Source organism: Scardinius erythrophthalmus (genome assembly GCF_964197995.2).
Source record: "Scardinius erythrophthalmus genome assembly, chromosome: 1".
In the NCBI taxonomy this organism is placed as follows: Eukaryota; Metazoa; Chordata; class Actinopteri; order Cypriniformes; family Leuciscidae; genus Scardinius; species Scardinius erythrophthalmus.
The window spans coordinates 12,794,680-12,816,974 of record NC_138221.1 but is presented as its reverse complement, the minus strand read 5'-3'; the positions used below and the strand labels follow the sequence as shown (position 1 = coordinate 12,816,974).

The following is a 22,295-nucleotide window of genomic DNA, read 5'->3' as shown; positions in this document are numbered from 1 at the left end:
AACAAGAAAGCAATGAAAACATCCAGAATTTGTGCCATGTTTAATATTCTCCCTTAATGTTTTTCTTTTTTTGTGCCCTCTTCTTTTTTCCTTCTCTTCTCTCTTTTTCTTTTTTTAAGACTATTGTTGAATTTAAATTTCTTTCACATTTCCTCTTTTAATGTATACTGAACCATAATTTCTCTTTTGTTTTGAAAGATTGTTTATATTTCTTGTATGTATCGACTTGTTATGTTTGTTAATATTGCAATAAAAAAAAAATGTCCCGTACGCGCGTGCGTTGGATGACGATGACGTCATCGCTTGCTCGCGCCGTCTCTTCCGTCATATAGCGTCGAGTCTTCTGAGGTGAGGAGAGCTGTTCACGATATTTCACATATTTACACAACTTTCAAACACTTTATACAGTTTGATTAAGCGACAGACTCATTTCTGTGTTGTTTTCATCGATCACAGCGATACTTGTGCGTCTTTTCTGGCGTCTTCCTACTGAAATAAACATTTAGTGCAGCAGCAGCGAGCATGAGGAGAATATGTTGTTCATTCAGACCTGAGCGATTTTGTGTTCGTTTGTGTGATTGTCTCGATGTTTGGAGTGAGAACTGTTACTGAATGTCAAGTCAAAGTGTGAGATCTGTGAGGGGAATCGATCCCAAGTGTTGCTGACTTGCTGTTGCCTTTTTCATGTTTACCTTTATTTCTTTGTCGACATTTATCTTTGGCAGATTACATTTACTTAATACAATTGATGTATATTCTAACACTTTATATTACCCCTGTATGAGTAATGAACGTGGGAAATTTCAAATCTATATGCATGGGAATATAGATAAATATTAATGAAGTTTGACACAGGAGACGTTACATTTTCTTTATTTCTAAGAGTATTATGATCATTGTCAGTTTCTGTCCACAAATCTGTAACATGTTAATGATTGAATTACGTTATTGCAATTAATAGTTATTATAAAGTCGAACTATTTTTATATTGACATATATGGTAGTTATTTGCCTGTAAAGGTTCGTAAACATAGATTATTTATTTAATTATTTTGTTATATTATTGATGACTTATCCATGTTATATTGTGAAAAATAACAGTATTGTCTTTCAATATAGCAGTTTTACAGGCTTTTATCATGTATCCTGACTCAAATAATGTGTTTCTAACAGCAAACATTCAGAATAAAGTGAGATGATCTACTGATGATCCTGAATGGCTTGTTGAATGAGTGTTGATCGCCTGAGGCTCATCAATATTAACAGATCTGCTGAAAACACTCTTTATTTCATGACAATAGTTCCTGTTTTCACCTCATTTATTATGCTGATATTTTCAGGTGTCCTGTAAATGTACACTTAAAACTAGAGATGCACCGATTGATCGACTGGTGACCGGAATTGGCCGATTTTCACGTGATCGGCCATGACCGGCCGGTGAGTCTGAAATATGCCGATTTTATGCAGGTCAAATGCACTCGGGTGCCGCATGATTAACCTTTTGAGCGGTACGTACGGTGTCATATATGGGATTTTTATTTCTGTGCCACTGAAAGTACGGCGCCACATTTAGAGAGTTCAGTGACGTCGCATCACTGCCCGATTCAAACTGTGCTTTCGCGCGTTGGCTGACGCCAGAGTCGGATGCGTTCAGCGCTGTCATATATCACAACTAAGCAGTGTTTTCAACCTCATAATGTTTATTTTAGGTTTCAGATATTTAAATAATCATAAGCACGAGTAAAACAATACATTTGGAGTTTGTAAAATACACACTGATGTCTTTGGAAGCAGCAATAACAATCTATTCAAATATAATTTGCCGACATGTGTTATTCATATCAGACAAACATAGTGGAGGTAAATATAAAGTTTACTCTATTCGTCTCAGTTGACCGGCCACTTTCTTGCCTTAATTTCGGGAGAGACTTATGAATTCACGTGCTGTAAATCCGACTGACAGGACAACATTGCGGCGCCCATCTCATGTTATAGATCTAGATTATTTCTAAAGGTTTTTACTTATACATATTTGAGAATCGGAATATCAGATAGGCTAGTTGATGACATGGTAAGCAAGTTTGTGAATATTTTGAATAAAAAGGGAAAAGCGAAATAAAAGCGACACATCTGTCATACAGTATTATTGTGGCTGCGGTGTATCGCCTGACGCATCGTCATGGAAACATTAAAGGGAACGTTCGCCTTGAAAAAACTCACGCTGGGGCTGGGGCTGGCAGTTAGAATATTTTAAACTTACGCGTGAAAGGGTTAAAGAAAAGATCGAAAATAAATATTTGTGCTGGAAAGTGCTTAGAAAATGTTTTTATCGGAATCGGCTAAAATTGGTATCGGCAAGTCAAACTTAATGAAAAATCGGAAATCGGAATCGGCCTAGAAAATTGTAATCGGTGCATCTCTACTTGAAACTTATTTCAATGTATTTGTTGGTTACTACAAGTAGCCTATGATTATTTCTATTTATGCTTTCAACTGTTTTTCTTACAATTATTTATATTTGGAAAAATTTACATTGTTTTTATGCTCAAGGACAAACAGAATAAAATAAACTCAGTAACTTTTATATTTTGAATTTTGGCAGATCAACTCACACTACAATTACATCATCAGTGAAGCTCCTCCCGCTGTAATTCTCCAATAAATGCTGTAAATTCCCATCAGCTACAAGACGAGCATCAGAGCATCAGAGCATCCGGAAGAGCTGAAATCTGCAAAGACTTGAGTTTATTAAAGAGAACAGTGAGAACATGAGTGATCCAGAACCCTGCAGAATGAAACACACTGAAGATCCTGAAGAACAAAGAGGTTGGTGTTTATTCTTCATTCATTCATGATGCTGAAGAACATTCATGTTAGAAACATTCAAGCACTTCATCACTTTTAGATAAACAGTTCAACTGTGAAATGGGTACAAAAGTTTCTTATTTTTTTAAACAACTGATCAGTAAAGGGAGGTTTTATATTGATTGTCAACATCAGGTACAACTAAATGTAAGTATTTGAACTGTTTTATTTTATTTTATTCACCTGTTCAATTTCTCATTAATGCAATTATCTAATCAACCAATCACATGCAGTTGCTTCAATGCATTTAGGGGTGTGGTCCTGGTCAAGACAATCTCCTGAACTCCAAACTGAATGTCAGAATGGGAAAGAAAGGTGATTTAAGCAATTTTGAGCGTGGCATGGTTGTTGGTGCCAGACGGGCCGGTCTGAGTATTTCACAATCTGCTCAGTTACTGGGATTTTCACACACAACTATTTCTAGGGTTTACAAAGAATGGTGTGAAAAGGGAAAAACATCCAGTACGCGTCAGTCCTGTGGGCAAAAATGCCTTGTTGATGCTAGAGGTCAGAGGAGAATGGGACGACATCAAGCTGATAGAAGAGCAACTTTGACTGAAATAACCACTCGTTACAACCGAGGTATGCAGCAAAGCATTTGTGAAGCCACAACACGCACAACCTTGAGGCGGATGGGCTACAACAGCAGAAGACCCCACCGGGTACCACTCATCTCCACTACAAATAGGAAAAAGAGGCTACAATTTGCACGAGCTCACCAAAATTGGACAGTTGAAGACATGATAAAATGTTGCCTGGTCTGATGAGTCTCGATTTCTGTTGAGACATTCAGATGGTAGAGTCAGAATTTGGCGTAAACAGAATGAGAACATGGATCCATCATGCCTTGTTACCACTGTGCAGGCTGGTGGTGGTGGTGTAATGGTGTGGGGGATGTTTTCTTGGCACACTTTAGGCCCCTTAGTGCCAATTGGGCATCATTTAAATGCCACGGCCTACCTGAGCATTGTTTCTGACCATGTCCATCCCTTTATGACCACCATGTACCCATCCTCTGATGGCTACTTCCAGCAGGATAATGCACCATGTCACAAAGCTCGAATCATTTCAAATTGGTTTCTTGAACATGACAACGTGTTCACTGTACTAAAATGGCCCCCACAGTCACCAGATCTCAACCCAATAGAGCATCTTTGGGATGTGGTGGAACGGGAGCTTCGTGCCCTGGATGTGCATCCCACAAATCTCCATCAACTGCAAGATGCTATCCTATCAATATGGGCCAACATTTCTAAAGAATGCTTTCAGCACCTTGTTGAATCAATGCCACGTAGAATTAAGGCAGTTCTGAAGGCGAAAGGGGGTCAAACACAGTATTAGTATAGTGTTCCTAATAATCCTTTAGGTGAGTGTATAACAAATAATAATCATTCCAAAATGTAGAAATGTACAATCTACTCCGCTTTACTGCAAACATTTGTTTTCTTTCACGCAGTGAAATCTTGTGTTTCTTGTGTCCCACTTTCACATGCTTGAAAACATGGAATTTGTGACTATAATGTTTGAAAAATAGTAACTGGAAGATCAGTGTACCTCATTCATGAAAAGTTTCAGGGATGTTTAATTAATTTTTAAAAAGACAAATTATTGTAATATTTTTTTGCAGTTGTCTGTTATATTTGGGATATATTTTCTTAAATCTCCATTTACATATTTCCCTCTTTGAATCATTTTGATTATTTAGAAAGTTTGAAAATGAGATTTTCTTTCATTTCAGACCTGATGGAAGTGAAGGAGGAGAGAGAAGAACTGAGTGAAGTGGAGGAGGAGAGTGAAGAACTGAGTGAAGTGAAGGAGGAGAGTGAAGAACTGAGTGAAGTGAAGGAGGAGAGTGAAGAACTGCGTGAAGTGGAGGAGGAGAGAGAAGAACTGAGTGAAGTGAAGGAGGAGAGTGATGAACTGAGTGAAGTGAAGGAGGAGAGTGAAGAACTGAGTGAAGTGGAGGAGGAACATGTAAAACCTGGAGAAAAACCTGTGAGTCGCTCAAAGACTAAACAGACATTTATAAAGAAAGGAAAAGATAAGAAATCTTTCATCTGCACTCATTGTGGAAAGAGATTCACACGCAAACACAGTCTTGATGTTCACATGAGAGTTCATACCGGAGAGAGGCCGTTCATATGTGATCAGTGTGAAAAAAGATTCATAGACAAAAAATATCTTAATATTCACATGAGAGTTCATACAGGAGAGAAGCCGTTCACTTGCAATCAATGTGGGAATAGTTTCAGTAAATTAGCACACCTTAATGTTCACATGAGGATCCACACCGGAGAGAAGCCGTACATATGCAATAAATGTGGGAATAGTTTCAGTCAATTAGCACACCTTAATGTTCACATGATGATCCACACCGGAGAGAAGCCGTACACATGTGATCAATGCTGGAAAACATTTCTCTGTGTATCACACCTGAAGAGACACCTGACAGTTCATACGAAGGAGAAGCCACACTCATGTTCTGTGTGTGGAAAAAGTTTTTCACGGCTGCATACTTTACATGCACATCAGAAAATTCACACTGGTGTGAGAGAGTACATGTGCTTTGAGTGTGAGAAGACTTTTGCTACAGGGAGCGAATTAAAACTGCACCAGAGAATTCACACTGGAGAAAAACCTTACAAGTGTTCACACTGCGACAAGAGATTCAGTCAGTCAGCAAATCTGAAAAGACATGAGATGATCCACACTGGAGAAAAACCTTATAAGTGTTCACACTGTGACAAGAGATTCAGTCTGTCAGCAAATCTGAAAACACATGAGAGGATTCACAGTAGAGAGAAGCCGCACACGTGTGATCAGTGTGGAAAGAGTTTCTATTTTAAAAGTCAACTGAGGCGACACATACAGTGGAGAAACCACATCACCGCAGTCTGAGATCATGGTATGTAGTTCATCTTTATGTGCTGAGATTCAAAAGCTGCTTTTCTTTCTGGTACGGCACAATTACAAACCCTTTCACGGCCCTGAACTCTCAGCACAGTTGGCTGCCCGTGCCGAACTGTGATGGTTGATTGTGTGTCGTGACATCGACATTCAGGATTGGTCACTTGTATGTTGTCTGGTTACCGGTTTCTCTGTAGCTGGCTAAGCGACATAAAAGCAATTTGAGCGACGTAAACACAAAATTATAATAAAATTAAAAGAAACAACATGGTTCCTGTGCTCACCAACCATGTTATTGTTCAGATGCGTTTTGTCCATAGGAATGTTTTTCACTGCTGTAAATTGACATGATTGAGCTTAAACGATTAATCTATAATTAGCTTGGTTGTGGATTATTTTCATGATCGATTTCATCAATTAGGTTGAGGTCGAGGCCAGCATTTACCTGCTATAAAGTTACCATAAACTTTGAAGCTTTAAAAAACAATCATCATTTCTAATGCCGAAACCTGACAGCCAATCCGTGTCAGAGTAACGTTAGGGCAGAAATGTTTTCAAAGTCTTTTACACCGCAAGTCTGACAACTGGACACACTGCCGAACAAAGAACCACACGTCGGGAAGCAAGCCTGAGATAAGTTAGCTTACAATGTTAACCCTCTGGGGTCTGAGGTGTTTTTGGGGTCCTTGAGATGTTCTGACATGCTCTTACATTTGTGTTTTTTTTCAGTTGCTTATAAACATATTAATGGCAAAGGTGTAAATTCACTCTATATAGCACAAACAGGGCTACCATAATATGTGAGCAACATGAATGTACATCTTTGTATTTTTGAGAGAATAATGTTTATGCATGGTTATTGAAAAAAATAAAAAATAAAGCTTCTGAAATAAGGCCACAAAACACGTAGTAAATATGTGTGAATAAGACTTCTGAATAATGCATTTTGTCGCCTAGAGTTTTTTCTTCAAAATGATGTGAAAATCATCCTGCCTAATCATTCACATAACACAAGACATTGATTTAAATTTTGCTAAACACTTTCTGTTTGGAAAGGCAATATGCGAGTAGGCTTCAACAATCATGCATATTTAGTGGTTCACACCTGAGGAGACAATGGGGCCCGCATACTTAATGAGCCATTCATTCAGGTGTGTGACTGAGCCACAAGAATGCAAGAGCAACAGTTGGAAGTATCTCAATTTATTTTATTTTTTTTCAAAAATTGTGCTTGCAAATTGGCCTATAATATCCAAGGAAAACATGTCTAGTTATTGTGCAGTTAATTCTCATACTGTATTTTCAGTTTTGGAATATTTATCCTCTCCCCAAATTTGTCACAAATTATTTAAAGAAAAGGCTTATATTTACCTTTTAATAGTTTGTTTACATCTACCTTGTAAATATACTTTTTTTATTAAAAAGGTTACAATTACAACAACAATTCAAGTGTAATATTTCTTTGTAAAAACTAAAGTATACATTTTATCATACATATTTCAAAGTTAAGGCTACATTGGAATAAACACTATAACATATTATTTGATTACTTTATTTTTGACAAAACATACTGTATTTAACATATGAGCAAAAATTGGCAAACAAAAGCTTATTTGAGGTGGCAGATATTTTACAGTAAAAATGTATAATCTATCCAAAACTAATCAACGAAATGTTGTCTTTCATAAGTCTGTAACATAGGTCTTTTGTTTCTATTATAAGGAATATAAATGTTAATTTGCAGTTTAACCCTCTGAGGTAGGCAAACGCGTGGGCGCGTTTTGCTGGATTCTCTCCACATTGTAGCACTATAAACTTAAATTACTCCAACATGTATGGCCATACAGAAAAAAGAAATATAAAAAAAGAATCTGTGATATTTCTACTTTTGTATGTGTCCACTTACAATCAAATCAAAACATTGTGCTTTTGTAAAATAAAGAAAATAAACAGGGTGTGCGTTCTGCCTCTCCGTCGCGGTGAACTTTTTTTTCTTGAGCACGTCTATAAACTGAAATAAAACTCAGCGAATACTTGTCACACATTTATGAGCCATACACCTTTATAAACATTTAAGTGTGTACTTTTAAATGATCGGGTTCAAAACGAAAACAAATATTTTCTGTTTAAGTAATTTGTATAAAACCAACAAGATGTCCAGCTTCTCAAACGCTTGCTCATTACAGTTAATTTGGCCACGCCTACTCGCGCAAAAGATATTCACATGCAAATCTCCACATGGAACGCGAACGCGCTCCTTACCTCAAAAACAAAACACCAAAACACTTCACTTCACTTTTCGTCGAGTTTGAAAGACGCGCCAGAGCTTACATTGGATTTAGGCTACCTCAGAAGAAGAAGAACGCGATTTGAAGACAAGAAAGATTTAAGGTAAGAAATTCTTACATGTTTGTTATTGTTGCATAAATGTCACATTGCAGTTGAACTGTTGCTAGATATATGGGGAATATTATAATATTTAGACCCGTGTTTACTGTTAGGCCTACTGTGTTTGTGGATATCTGGTCAAACGTAGATATGTATATGGTAACCATAATGTTTTATATTTGAGCGCGATCGCGTTTGAATGTATCAGATTTTGCAGCGCGATCGCGTTTGAATGTATCATTTGAAAATTTGAAAAGCAAAACACACCAAAGGCTTCATGTTTTTGCTATTATCTCATTTCATATCATCATAACGAATGGAAACATTTGAAGTAACATGATAATCAATATATTTTTCTCTAGCTTGGTTGTTACTGAAATATTTTTATTATTATTTTACCCAGCACTGTGCATAGCCTATGCCTACAAGGCACAACAAACCTGGTGTTCATTTTGTTGGAAACATTTGTGTGTGTGTGTGTGTGTGTGTGTATTTTGTGAACTTTAAAAAGCAATTTTAACCAGAAAAATCTAATATTTATTTCCAAAATCGTGCAGGTCTTTCTCTTGATATCAGTATGTTCACTTTTTTTTCAGGGCCCAGATGCCACTGAGTCCTGCCGACTTCCACATTTACATGAGTCTCTGGAACATGAACATGGTAAAGTGAAAATCAAACACCTTGGAAATGAAAGGTATGTACAATGTTTTTAGGAATGGCACAAAGGTCTCTGTCTTTCAATAAGTGCTTTTTTGCCATTTGTTGTGTCTATTTGGATTATGTTGTGTAAATAAATCCAAACAATTTAAAAGCCATTCTTTTTTAAATCTCCTCATTTACAGTATTGTGCAAGGTTGCTCAGAATGATAGGGGCCTGATAGCTCCTAATAGGGCCGTTAGGGGAGGTTCTTTGTCTTTCTCAGGTGAGAAAAGCCATACATATTAATGAGCTTTCGCATAAGGCTTATTCACACAAAACACGTCGTAAAAATTTTAAATCAATATATTGTCTTCTCTGAATGAGCAGTCAGGGTGATTTTCACATAGTTTTGCATCAAATATTCTAGGCTACGTCATACAATTTTCAAAAGTCTTGTGAAGAAATAATCAGTAGGGGTTTCATGGCCTTATTTCAGTGAGAATTTTTTTTTGTATTTTCACAAACCACGCATAAATGTCATTATCTCAAAACTACAAACTTTTACATACATGCTGTTGATATATTATTGTAGCAGAGTTTGTGCTGAATACAGTGTAATTAGACTTTAGCCATGAAAATGTCACAAGTAACAGAAATAACCAGAAATGTCAGAGCATGTCAGAACACCTCCAGGGCCCAGAAAACAGCTCAGACCTCAGAGGGTTAATACGTTGCTTATACAAATACATTTTATTTCAACATATTTCAGTAGATTTTTACTCAGTATAGCAATACAATTTGCTAAAAGCAAAAGCGAAACATTCATTCACACACAGAAACGCGATTCAAATTTAAACTTTTTGCCAGTTGTGGTAAACAGCGCGCATCTCTGCCGTTCATTCATTCACACACAGAAATGCGATTCACTTGAATGTCAATCTCTTTTGTGCGTGTGGGCGTGGTCAAATTAAAAATAATGAGCAAGGGTTTGAGAAGCTGGACATCTTGTTGGTTTTATACATATTACTTAGAGAATATTTGTTTTCAGTTTGAATCCGATCATTTAAAAGTACACACTTAAATGTTTATAAAGATATATGGCTCATAAATGTGTGACAAGTATTCGCTGAGTTTTGTTTGTTTATAGACGTGCTCAAGAAAAAAAAGTTCACCGAGACAGAGAGGCAGAACGCACACCCTGTTTATTTCTTTATTTTACAAAAGCACAATGTTTTGATTTGTTTGTAAGTGGACACATACAAAAGTAGACATATCACAGATTCATTTTTTGTATTTCTTTTTTCTGTATGACCATAAATGACGGAGTAATTTAAGTCTATTGTGCTACTTTGTGAAAAAAATCCGACCTCATCCGTTTGCTGACCTCAGAGGGTTAATCATGGCTGGAGGATCTAAGACAAATTTCAGAGACAATCCCACCAGTAAACTTTAGAAAATTTGAAAATGAGAGTTTTTCTTTCATTTCAGACCTGATGGAAGAGAGCGAGGAGAGTGAAGAACTGAGTGAAGTGGAGGAGGAACATCATGTCAAACCTGGAGAGTCACTCAAAGACTAAAAAGACATTTTTAAAGAAAACAAGAGCCAAGAAATCTTTCACCTGCACTCTGTGGAAAGAGTTTTACAACCAATTTTAGTCTTCAGATTCACATGAGAGTTCATACTGGAGAGAAGCCGTTCTCCTGCACTCAGTGAGGAAAGAGTTTCACATGCAAACAATATCTTAAGATTCATATGAGAGTTCATACAGGAGAGAAGCCACATGTATGCCATCAATGTGGGAATAGTTTCAGTCAATCATCACACCTTAAAGAACACATGAGGATCCACACCGGAGAGAAGCCGTACACATGTGATCAATGTGGAAAACCATTTCCTAAGGCATCACACCTGAAGACACACCTGGCAGTTCATACAAAGGAGAAGCCGCATTCATGTTCTGTGTGTGGAAAGAGTTTTTCACTGCTGCTATATTTACATGCACATCAGAAAATTCACACTGATGTAAGACAGTACATGTGCTTTGAGTGTGAGAAGACTTTTACTACAGCGTACTGCTTAAAGCTGCACCAGAGAATTCACACTGGAGAAAAACCTTACAAGTGTTCACACTGTGACAAGAGATTCAGTCTGTCAGCAAATCTAAAAACACATGAGAGGATCCACACTGGAGAGAAGCCGCACACGTGTGATCAGTGTGGAAAGAGTTTCTCTGATAAAAGTGACCTGAGGCGACACATGAAGATCCATGCAATGGAGAAACCACATTACTGCAGTCTGAGATCCATGGTAAGTAGTTCATCTTTATGTGCTGAGAAACAAAAGCTGCTTTTCCACCTTCAGAAAAGGTTCCAGTTGTGTTTCCACTTGAGCTTGTTACGGCACGGCACAATTACAAACCGCTCTCGGCCCTGAACTCTCAGCAGCACAGTTGGCTAACCGTGCCGAACTGTGATGGTTGAATGTGTGTAGTGACATCGCCACTCAGGATTTGTCACTTGTCTGTTGCCTGGTTACCAGTGTCTCTGTAGCTGGCTAAGCGACGTAAAAGCAATTTGAGCGACGCAAACACAAACTTTGGAGTGACTGACTCCATAACCTATCCATAAACAATCAGTGTACAGTTTTGAGAACATATGAAGAGTTCAGATGCAAAAGCCTCTAAATGCCATCTGAAATTTTCTTATAGAATGATCATTTTTATCAAGCTTGTATATTTAAGTTCAGTAATTTCACTTAAATGACAATTAATAGGTAATCTTCATTGCCATTTAAGTGAAATTATTGAATTTAAATATACGAGCTTGATAAAAAAGATTTTCAGATGGCATTTAGAGGCTTTTGCATCTGAACTCTTCATATTTAACTGTCTAAGCATTTATTTTCTGTATTCTTTTTTTAAAACTAAATTCATAGAATTTTATGCATGGCATCATGTGAAAAGATAGACACAAGACTCGTTTAGGTGACTCACATCACGGCCCTGTATGTTCCTTTATTTGCATTAAATTACACGATATACAGAACAATAACTAATTTATAGATACAAAAAAATTACACAAACGCATTTTACCGAAGACACGCACCAATTTGACGGAGCTGCACTGCTCTCTCCTGAAGAGGTTGAAGAGTCAAAAAGCCTCCGATAAATAACACAATCCCTGGAGTGTTACATCTGACCCATGATCTTGGTAACACAAAACTACCCAAACATTGGGTTGTTACATCTGAACCAGGATCTGGATTACACAAAAACTACCCATACACTGAAAAAATTAACCCCAAAAAAATGACCTAAAAGGCTAAACCCAGTATTTGGGTGAAAGAAAATAACCCAAGATTTTTTAGAGTGTAGTGATGGGAAAAACTAAGCTTTTCAAAGGTTCAAATCAGTTGAATCAATTGCTCCGTAAATAATTATTCACTATTTCGAAGAATTCGAAATGCCACACACTGGTCAGTACAGTGTAAATGCAACAGAAACTCAGGCTAAACATGCATCATAACACCTTTTATTAGTTTTTATTGAAGGAAATCAAATCAATCAAATGCAATCAACAAATCATCTTGTATCATAAATATTAAGTATCTGTATAATATGTTATTTTTAGAGATTAACTATTATTATTCTTTTTAATTATACAAATGTCTACAAATGTTTAAAACTGATAAATCTGGTAAAACCCATAGACACTTGTTCACCGGATGATGGGTTCACAGAGGTTATTGACGTTTTGAAAATGACGTTTTGCAGCGAAGCCTCATTTACTGAAATTGCATGAATTTCGCAGTTTGATACACGCTCTGAACCACTGGTTTGAAACAAAAGATTCATAAAGGTGTCTGAGATTCGTGAAGCAGTGCTTCGAAATTGCCCATCACTACTTTAACTACATGAGTAAGACATGATTAGCAAGTTGTTTGCATAAAATAGTCCATTAAAACTGACTTGATTTAATGTTTCTTTTAGACGTGATGGACGTGAACAAGAAAAGAAAAACAGAAGCCAAAAACTCTGTCTCCTGCCCTCAGTGTAAAAAACGCTTCACATCACTTCTGCTTCTCATTCTGAAGAAAGACCATTTAACTGTGATCAGTGCGGTAAACAGTTTCATTGGGCATCAGTCCTGAAGAAACACCTGAAGATTCACACAAAGGAGAAGATTCATTAGTGATATTACAGCAGAAAAGACACGGCGGTGTGTGTTTCAGTGCTGAAGTCCTTTACTACAGAAGATGAACTGAAAGAGTGCCAGAAAATTCACACTGGAAAAAAACATTTTGAAGGCAAAGTTCAGGAGCTGAAGAAGAGGCCATGAAACTTTTAAGAGAGACATGAATCTGATATTAATTTTTAACTCGTTCTTCATTGTTTTTCATCAGAACGTCTAGTTTCTCTTTCACTTCTACTCTTCCATGCATACACAAGATATACTTTCATGGATCTTTAAAATTAGACACTTTTCTTCTCTTCTTCTCTTGAGATACTTTGGCTCTTATAAGTCAGTAAAGAGTGAGATCTGTCTCATTCACTTTCAATTCTAATGTTTGTATTTGCTTCATGTAATTATTGATTAAACTCTTTAGTCTTTTTATCAACATCTCATTGTTATTGTCCTTCTTATTTTCTGCTGATTCTGCTTGAATCAGGAATAATTTCAGTTCTGAAAGCCATGAAGTAGCCTTATATATTTGATTTTTGAGCTTTTCATTTTCTCAATAGAGCTTTTAAATGCCTAATAAATTATATTTCACTGCACACATGACTGACATTGAATGAGGTTGCTTTCTATCTACATTATTAACCGTTTCACCCTTGATATTCATTATCATATATACATTTCAAAGAGTTTGTTCTAGTCAGTTGGAAGTTTCATTCACACACAATGAGGCTTCATGACTTCAATTACTATTAACTTTAAACAACACCGGGCCCGGCTTTGAGATGGAGGGTGGGCCAAGTGAAATTCCTAGTTTTAATATTATAAAAAAATTCTCAGTAACAAAACTTTATAACAAAAGAGGAAGGTCTTGATATTTGCTGTGCTCAACACAAATGAGTCAGTTTGTTTGTGGACAGAGTCTCCATCCAAACCCTGAAAAAAAAAATGTAATCACTCAAAACATGAGGGAGCAAAACACTGCGTGGGTATAAATGGAGGACGCTGACAATCTCGCATCATGTTTTCCGCTGAGGAGGCGAGATTGAACTCCAGGCCGTTCCAGCGGTACAGCAGTTGTGGTAGAGGGATGTTACGTCTCTGTTCCCTCCTCAGGGTACGAGGGTTATATACGTAACCAAGACGTTCCCTTTTGTTCAGTCACTACGAGTTACGTCAGTGAATGATGAAATGGGGGACCCAGTTCAATCACGCCACAACGGCTGTCTTTCAATGCCCTGCGCAAGTCTGAGCTCCCTGTTGTGAGACTACCACGGATGAAGGGCTAGGCTTAACGCAGGAATATCAAGGTACACTGGTCGGCATATCCCAGGTGGAATAGGGAGGACTTAGAAAACACATATGACCCGAGAGCGGGATGCATATGGAAAACTCAGAGGTATCCAGCCCACAGGGTGGATAGTTTCAACCTCGAGATGGCGAAACAGGGTCTTGTCGAGAGAAAACATGTGCTCGGAGGAGACTTACCGTGGAAATACATGTTGCCCAACGGGGGTAACCATGCACAAGGAGCACCTAGCCAATCACGAGGGCTGACCGAGCGGGCATGCACTCTGGTGATGGCATCAACAGTGCAGGATGAACTCAGTCTTCTAATGAGAACTCATTTGAGTGAAATAATGCACGTATCCAGTCCATGGAGTGGAATGGCGCAGCAAGCAATGACACGAGCAGGTCCTACTTACTGGCTAGTGGAAGCGAGTACATGAGAGGACACTGGCTCTACCCGGAGAAAAAGCTTACCATCTGGAATCTTTTCAAGCAAATTATCCTTTCATGTTACCTGCATTTCCTATAATGCATATGCTGTACTTTGCCCAGTCTGCTCCAGGAGTTAATTGATTTTTTACAGCCTTGCTGATACAGAGAGTTCTACCAGTAGGCCAAAAACATGAATCTCTTTTGGGTCCAGTAATCCAGCTTGTAGGGATGACATCAATGACAGTCCTTTCATCGGCTGTAAATTCATCAGTGAGCTCCACAACACTAAAATGGGACATTCTGAACCATGAAAATATAGAGTCAGTAATCATGCAGCTGTGGCAAAGCCACATACACATCAGTCATTGGCAGAAGAACAAGTTTTTTTGAAAGTTGTGCCACTGGAACAACAAATAACTGGCCGGTAAGTCCTGAGACGACAGCAATTCCCAAGCATGAAGAATTGATAGGATAATAAAAAATAAAAACAAGTCCCTGCATTAAAAAACTCACATACTGCAAAAATGTCTGCTGCGGGAGAGACCAAAACATTTCTACCAAGGGAAACTCTGTTATCAATTTCAAAGCAGTTGTTTCCCGGAGAGCAGCTGATGATCATTCCTTTGTATTGGCATTGCTAAAACTCAATGGCGCCACCAGGGGGTGGCCAGGGGTGGCCGTGGCCACCCTTGGCCGACTCCTGGCCACCCCGCTGGCCAGTATAAATTTTAGTAGCATCAGTTATGCATTTCATCCCTAATGCACAGCCAGTACTCCCCCGCCCATAGACTGTAAAAAAATAGCCCCCGCCCCTCCGTCCATGCCGCTGTTGCGCGCTCAGACAGCAACAGCTCAGCGCGTGCCCGTCGGTCAACAATTTCAAAAGAAGTTAAGAAAGAAGACGAAGAAGACTACCGCGTCAGTTTGGGTGACAAAGTCATCTGAAGTCATTCCATAGCTTAATGTGAGGGACAGAAGTCTATTTACATCATTAAAGTTTATGGAAACTCGTTTTCCCTCCTCTGTGGCTGACTGTCAATCATTCTCCATTCAGTATTCAAACAGCGCGCGCGCCTCTTCCGGTTGGATGCACGGTAAAACTCTCCAATATGATATATTCACATTATAATGCATTATCTGTAGATATAAGGTTGTGGATTTGCATAAAATGACTTTATTTTGTTGGAGTTTGTTGCTGTTTTTAAACGACTCGCTACCGTGTGCTTGTTAGATCACACACATCACAAGGACTATGAATCGGCATCAAACGCTCAATAACTGGAATTTAAAACTGTGAAACAAATGATCAATAAACTGTTGGACAGATAGACACTAGGATTTGTTTGCTCGACATTTCTTTGCTTTGTGCCGTGATTCCCGTGAACTTTTCAATGCTCACTTGTTCAGCGCAGCGCTGCACACTGTGACTCCATGTTGCTTTGAGCACATCATTCTGCACCCGCGATGCGCATACGCGCTTTGTGCGCTCTGTTTTGAAGCGTTTCATATTATATTATGGTTTTGCGCACTGAAAGATTATTAAAAGCCTATATTTTTTTATACATACATTTTATTAATGTATAATACATTAACATTAATATATAAATATAATATATTTGTATCTGCCAGTATCTGCTTTTCCCCAGTAACTGTTTTGTTTGCAATAAATGTACACCTTATGCCAAATATAATTGCAAAATAAAACAGAATTGTTGTGCAACTCAAAATGTTAACTGTACTGTTATTAGTCTATGCACATTAGATCATTAGTAACATTAAATATAACACAATAAACCATCATATAGTATATCAGTAGGAGTTTCCTTAAGTCTTTCTGATAGTTTTCTACAGGCCGGTTTACTACAACAGTAGAAAAAAAATCTGAAATTATGGTTTATAGTTTTGGTGTGCCACCCCAAGATTTTAAGTGGCCCCATCTGGCCACCCCTATGAAAAATTTCTGGAGGCGCCACTGCTAAAACTGTGTGCATGTGGAAAATCCTGGTGGAGTTGGACACATTTACATTTAGTCATTTATCAGACGCTTTTGTCCAAAGCGACGTACAGATTAGGACTACATTAGGCGAGTCGTCGTGTAGAGGCAAAAAAGAACGCAAGAAGTGCTCAAAATACAAAGTTCAGGCATTATTCAGAGTAACATAAGCCCTGATAAGCAAGGATTTAAAGGAAAAAGGAAGAGGAAAGTGTTTTTTTTTTTGTTTTTTGTTTTTTATGAGGTTAATTGCTCACGGAAGAGATGGGTTTTCAGCTGTCTTTTGAATGTTGCCAGGGATTCTGCATTCCGGATGAGGGTGGGGAGAGCATTCCACCAGCATGGAACCGTAAATGAGAATGTTCTAGAAAGTGATTTTGTGGCTCTCTGTGATGGAACCACGAGACGTCGTTCGTTGACCGATCGCAGGCTTCTGGTGGGGATGTAGGCTCGTAGGAGTGAGTGGAAGTAGGAGGGAGCTGAGCCTGTGATAGATCTGTAAGCAAGCGTCAATGCCTTGAACTTGATGCGAGCAGCGAGTGGTAGCCAGTGCAGTGAGATGAACAGAGGAGTGACGTGGGCCCTCTTGGGCTCATTGAAGACAAGACGAGCTGCAGCATTCTGAATCATCTGTAGAGGTTTAGTTGCACATGAAGGAAGTCCAGCCAGAAGAGCATTGCAGTAGTCGAGCCTGGAGATGACCAGGGCCTGGACGAGAAGTTGTGTTGCATGATCATTTAGGAAAGGTTTTTTAGGAAATTTAGGAAAGGAATAGTCCCAAGTAATTTTCGAATGTAAAGCATGATACAGAGTCAAGAGCACCATATTTACGAGCATCTTGTGCCAAATGTATAAGACCACGTATGTTACATACAAGAAATTCATTCCCATAGATTTTGGCAAAAATAGTTACAAAACATTTCAGCTTTCAGCATAATCACAATAGTTACTGCACAGATCCGGACTCAAAAGAATTCTCATGGCAACGGATAAGACTATAAACGTTTAGGAAATGTATTAAACAACACAACAGGGCCCGTGTATAACAAAAACTGCCTAAATTCTGTAGCCTTCCAGCGGCTATATTTGTAAAGTGACCGTGGCTTTCTTGAGAAATTCCTAGGTAAATTTTGCCTAAGTAATTTCAGGTTTTCAGATACAACTGAAAGAAAACGTACTCGGTTACTAACGTAACCTCGGTTCTCTCTAGAAGAGGGAACGAGTACTGCGTAAGTAATCTTATGCTATGGGGAAATCTCTTTTCCGCGAGATACTGAAGCAAAAAATTATCCTTTAATTTTGAAATAATGTAAAACGCGTTGCGGCAGCATGCAGGTATAGGCAAGATGGCTCGCGTGCCTATTGGCTGCCCTGCGGCAACTGCAGCAGCCTATCGACAGAGTCCCCAGTGACGTCAGATCCAATGGGGGCGCGAAGCGGGACATGACACTACGTCATGTCCCGCCGAAACTCACGTGGCGTGGGCCTTATAAATATGGACTGATAGGCTGATCACACTGGTTTTCATCACCAAAGCGAACCAGAGCTTGTTGCATGCACGGCAAAGATACGCAGTACTCGTTCCCTCTTCTAGAGAGAACCGAGGTTACGTTAGTAACCGAGTACGTTCTCTTACGAGAAGTCTCTCGTACTGTGTAAGTAATCTTACGCTATGGGGATCACAGTGTAAAACGTCGTGCGTGCTGAGATCCGACACCAAAGTCCCAAGGGCAGGTGCCCGGGGCTCATATAATGCAAAATCATATGAACTCGGGAAGGGGCTGATAGCATCATCCCTAAATAAATAACACCTGATAAGGGGTCATTTATATTGTTTCACACTGCTAGGGCGAGAAATCGGCCTGGACCGATGAATATAATGGGTCTTACACACTGCCCGTTAGAGATATTTGATCGATCTGCGAGCGTTGCTCGAGTAGTTTCAGAATCCTGAGCCGAAAACGTCGGGGCAGATAGTTCTGATTTATTGGACCGAAAGCAGCTTAGCCTGCAAAGAAGGAACCTCTAGGTTATAAAACCTTATAAATGTAGACGGGGAGGCCCAGCCTGCCGCCATACAGATATCTTGCAAGGCAACTCCGCTATACCAAGCCCACGATGAGGCCATGCCTCTAGTGGAGTGCGCTTTGACACCTAATGGGCACTGCAAGCCCTTAGAAGTGTAAGCCAGCACTATAGCGTCCACTATCCACCTGGACAGGGTCTGTTTCGATGCGGCTAGTCCCTTAGAACGTCCGCTGAACAAAACGAAGAGCTGCTCCGTCTGCCTGAAGACGGTTGAGTGCGACACGTAGGCTCTTAATGCCCTGACTGGGCAAAGGAAGCTCGCGTCCTTCTCCTCATTACAGACTGGCAAAGCCGACAGAGAAATCACCTGAGCCCTGAACGATGTGTTGAGGGACTTAGGAACATATCCGTGCTTTGGTTTGAGTATGACCTTCGAGTCATTCGGCCCAAATTCCATGCACGTTGCGCTTACTGAGAGCGCTTGCAAGTCCCCTACGCGCTTCACAGAAGTGAGAGCCAGAAGAAACGTTGTCTTGAAGGACAAGTGTTTGATGTCTATTGACTGTATTGGCTCAAATGGGGGTCCCTTCATGGCTTCCAGTACCGTAGAAAGGTCCCAAATGGGAACTGAGGGGGGTCTGGGAGGATTTAACCAGTAGCTCTTGCAGGAAGGAGAGAACCTCTGTCACTCCACAGCCTATGGGTGATGTACCACGGGCTGTGCACCAACTAGAAGACACAGACCACTTCGAGGAGTAAAGCCGTCTAGTAGACGGAGCCCTAGCCTGCGTGATCGTGTTTAACACTCCCACCGGGAGGTTAGCGGGTACCCATTGATGGCCCACACATGTAGGGACCACAGCTCTGGGCAAGGATGCCAGATCGAGCCTTTGGCCTGAGAGAGGAGATCCCCTCTCACTGGTATTGGCCATGGGGAGGTGCTTGACAGCTGCATCAGAACTGAGAACCAGGCCTGGTTCTTCCAGAACGGAGCCACTAGCAGCACTGAGCATCCGTTTTCCCTGATTTGCTCTAGCACCTGAGGCAGGAGCGCAACTGGGGGAAAAGCATAGAGCGGGTGGCGGGGCCAGCGCATCCCTGCTCTTGGAGAAAAACTCCCAACAGTGAGTGTTTTCTTAAGACGCAAACAGGTCTATCTCCGCTCTGCCGAAAGTATTCCACAGCAGTTGGACTGTCTGTGGGTGTAGAGACCATTCTCCTGCCGGAACATTGTTCCTGGACAGTCTGTCTGGTCCCAAGTTCAGATGGCCTGGCACATGCGCTACCCTCAGCGAGCACAGATTGTGCTGAGCCCAGACCAGAAGGCGTTCAGTCAGCCTGTACAGGTTTCGGGATCTGACACCTCCCTGGTGATTTATATAGGACACCACTAACATGTTGTCTGAACGGACCAAGACGTGGTGTCCTTTTATTTCGGGGACAAAAGCGCCTCAGCGCATTGTCGACTGCCATCATTTCCAGGCAGTTTATATGCAGGAGCCTTTCCTGTTCTGACCACTGGCCGAAGAACGGTCTGCCCTCGAGCAACGCTCCCCACCCCGAGGTGGAGGCGTCCGTAGACACCACCTTCACACTCGAGGAGGTCCCTAGGCTTACACCTGACCGGTACCAGTCGGCCACTTTCCAAGATTTCAGGGCTGCGATGCATCCCTGAGTGATCTTGAGGCGAAACAGACCAGAGGACCAAGCTCGCCGCGGTACTCACGGTACTTTAGCCAGAGATGCAGCGGACGCATGCGAAGCAAACCCAGCTGGAGCACTAATGATGCTGAGGCCTTGAGACCCAGCATTTTCTGAAACCTTCTGAGCGGGACTATAGTGCCGCAGCAGAAGGATTTCGTCATGCACTGAATGTCCAGCCTGCACTGTGGCGATAGCTGAGCTGTCATAGACAGCGAGTCCAGTTCCAAGCCCAGAAAGAAATTCTCTGACTGGGAGACAGTGAACTCTTCACCCAATTGACTTTGAAACCTAGATTCTCGAGATGCTCGAGTAAAATGGTCCTGTGTTCTATGAGCTCTGATTGTGATCGAGCTAGAATCAGCCAATCGTCCAGGTAGTTCAAAACTCGCATGCCCCGGAATTTCAGGGGCGCGAGCGCTGCGTCCATGCTAGGGATGTCAACGATTAATCGACGATCGATTAATTGTCGATAATACATTTAATCGATACAACTTATCGATCATCGATTAAGCAGGTCTTCATGCGCGTACGCGCTGCTCAACCGCGAAACATGTAAAGCGAACACTGCATGAAAAGAGGTGTATCCGGACCAGTATACTCCTGTATACACTGCTGGAATTCGGAAGAATCCAGGAGTATACTGGCCGGATAGCTCAAATTCCATGGGTCTGTATATATCCGTATACATCCGAAATTATACCAAATCGGATGTATGTTGTGGACGTATACTTCCATGCTACAGCCATTTGTTGCCATGGCAAGTAATCCCATCAAAGGTTTTTTCAAGAGAACATTTTCACACCTTTGTGCACCTTTTGGCCTTCCCCCCTATTGGTCCTTTTCTTTTAAAACCACTCCCATAACCCAGACCACTATTGGAGGACAGGACACATTGAAAACCCAGGAAAGTGATTTGATTGGTTACTTTTAGAACATAGCCCACCCTAGGCCTTATCGCACAGTGATTTGATTGGTTATAGGCCAGCTATGCAGATATTGCGCAGTATACACTAAACCCCCCTTCCCCCAATTTTAATAAATTCAAATATAATTTTAAAAACACACACAAAGAACAATGAGAAAGTCTGACATTTTTATTAAGGTAAATAAAACATTCCAAAGAGCATTATAAACAAGCATTAAAAAGGAATGGGGGAACAAAAATATTTGAAGGGATGAAAATGTAAAGGAACAAAAACAAATATAACATGAACATTCCAAAGAACATTATAAACATACATTAAAATGAATGTGGAAAAAGAAATGTGAACAAAGGTGTAAAGGAATAAAATACAAAACATGGAGATAAGCAACATGCACATCAAAAAGGAACAAATATACAAAGTATACAATATAAAACAAGATCAATAAATAAGAAATATAGAAATTAAAGTGTATATAAAATATATGTAAATATTCATTTTTCAAACTGCCATGATGCACTGGTGGTGTGACGTAGCGTGGGTCAGCCTCTAGTCTGGTTTGTAGTACCTGGCAGAGAGCAGATAACTCTGTGGTTCTGTTTGGTGGAGACCTCACCATCCACACTGGCCTTCCATCAACAACAGCATCTTCATCAGACATCAGTTCTATTGTTGCAGTCTTCCAGAGTTCCCTTTCTGTGTTGGTTTGTACAACACTGGACCTGGTCTCCAGCATCTGCAAAACATGACAGTAATTTAACCACTAAAACAGAGAGGAGGACAGTTACATTCTGAAGAAGAAAAAAACAACAACTGCTTAACCAGTTTCTTAACTTACCCATCTCTTTCTTTGACGGTTCTTTGCAATGTTCTCATAGTGTTTCTTTTTACTGGGCCTTTTCAGGCTGAGCCAAGTATACTTCCTCCGCAAAGTCTCAAAATACGT

At 40.0% G+C, this 22,295-nt stretch overlaps 1 protein-coding gene across 3 annotated transcripts; it reads left to right on the top strand.

The window, feature by feature from the left end:
- The first annotated feature begins 282 nt into the window (after positions 1 to 282).
- LOC308688593 (uncharacterized protein) lies at positions 283 to 13,419 on the top strand. 3 transcript variants are annotated; one of them, XR_014029916.1, is made up of 5 exons: positions 283 to 348; positions 2,603 to 2,826; positions 4,604 to 5,770; positions 10,289 to 11,108; positions 12,790 to 13,419. XR_014029916.1 is itself a non-coding variant. In XM_081361738.1 (4 exons), the coding sequence occupies exons 2-3, from the start codon at positions 2,769 to 2,771 to the stop codon at positions 5,761 to 5,763; spliced, it is 1,218 nt and encodes a 405-aa protein (XP_081217864.1). In that variant the 5' UTR covers positions 283 to 348; positions 2,603 to 2,768; the 3' UTR covers positions 5,764 to 5,770; positions 12,790 to 13,270. The 3 variants fall into 3 exon arrangements, 2 of the variants coding, with proteins under 2 accessions (XP_081217864.1, XP_081217863.1); XM_081361738.1 differs by lacking the exon at positions 10,289 to 11,108 and having other exon boundaries at positions 12,790 to 13,270; XM_081361737.1 differs by lacking the exons at positions 10,289 to 11,108; positions 12,790 to 13,419 and having other exon boundaries at positions 4,604 to 6,634.
- Positions 13,420 to 22,295: the final 8,876 nt, after the last annotated feature.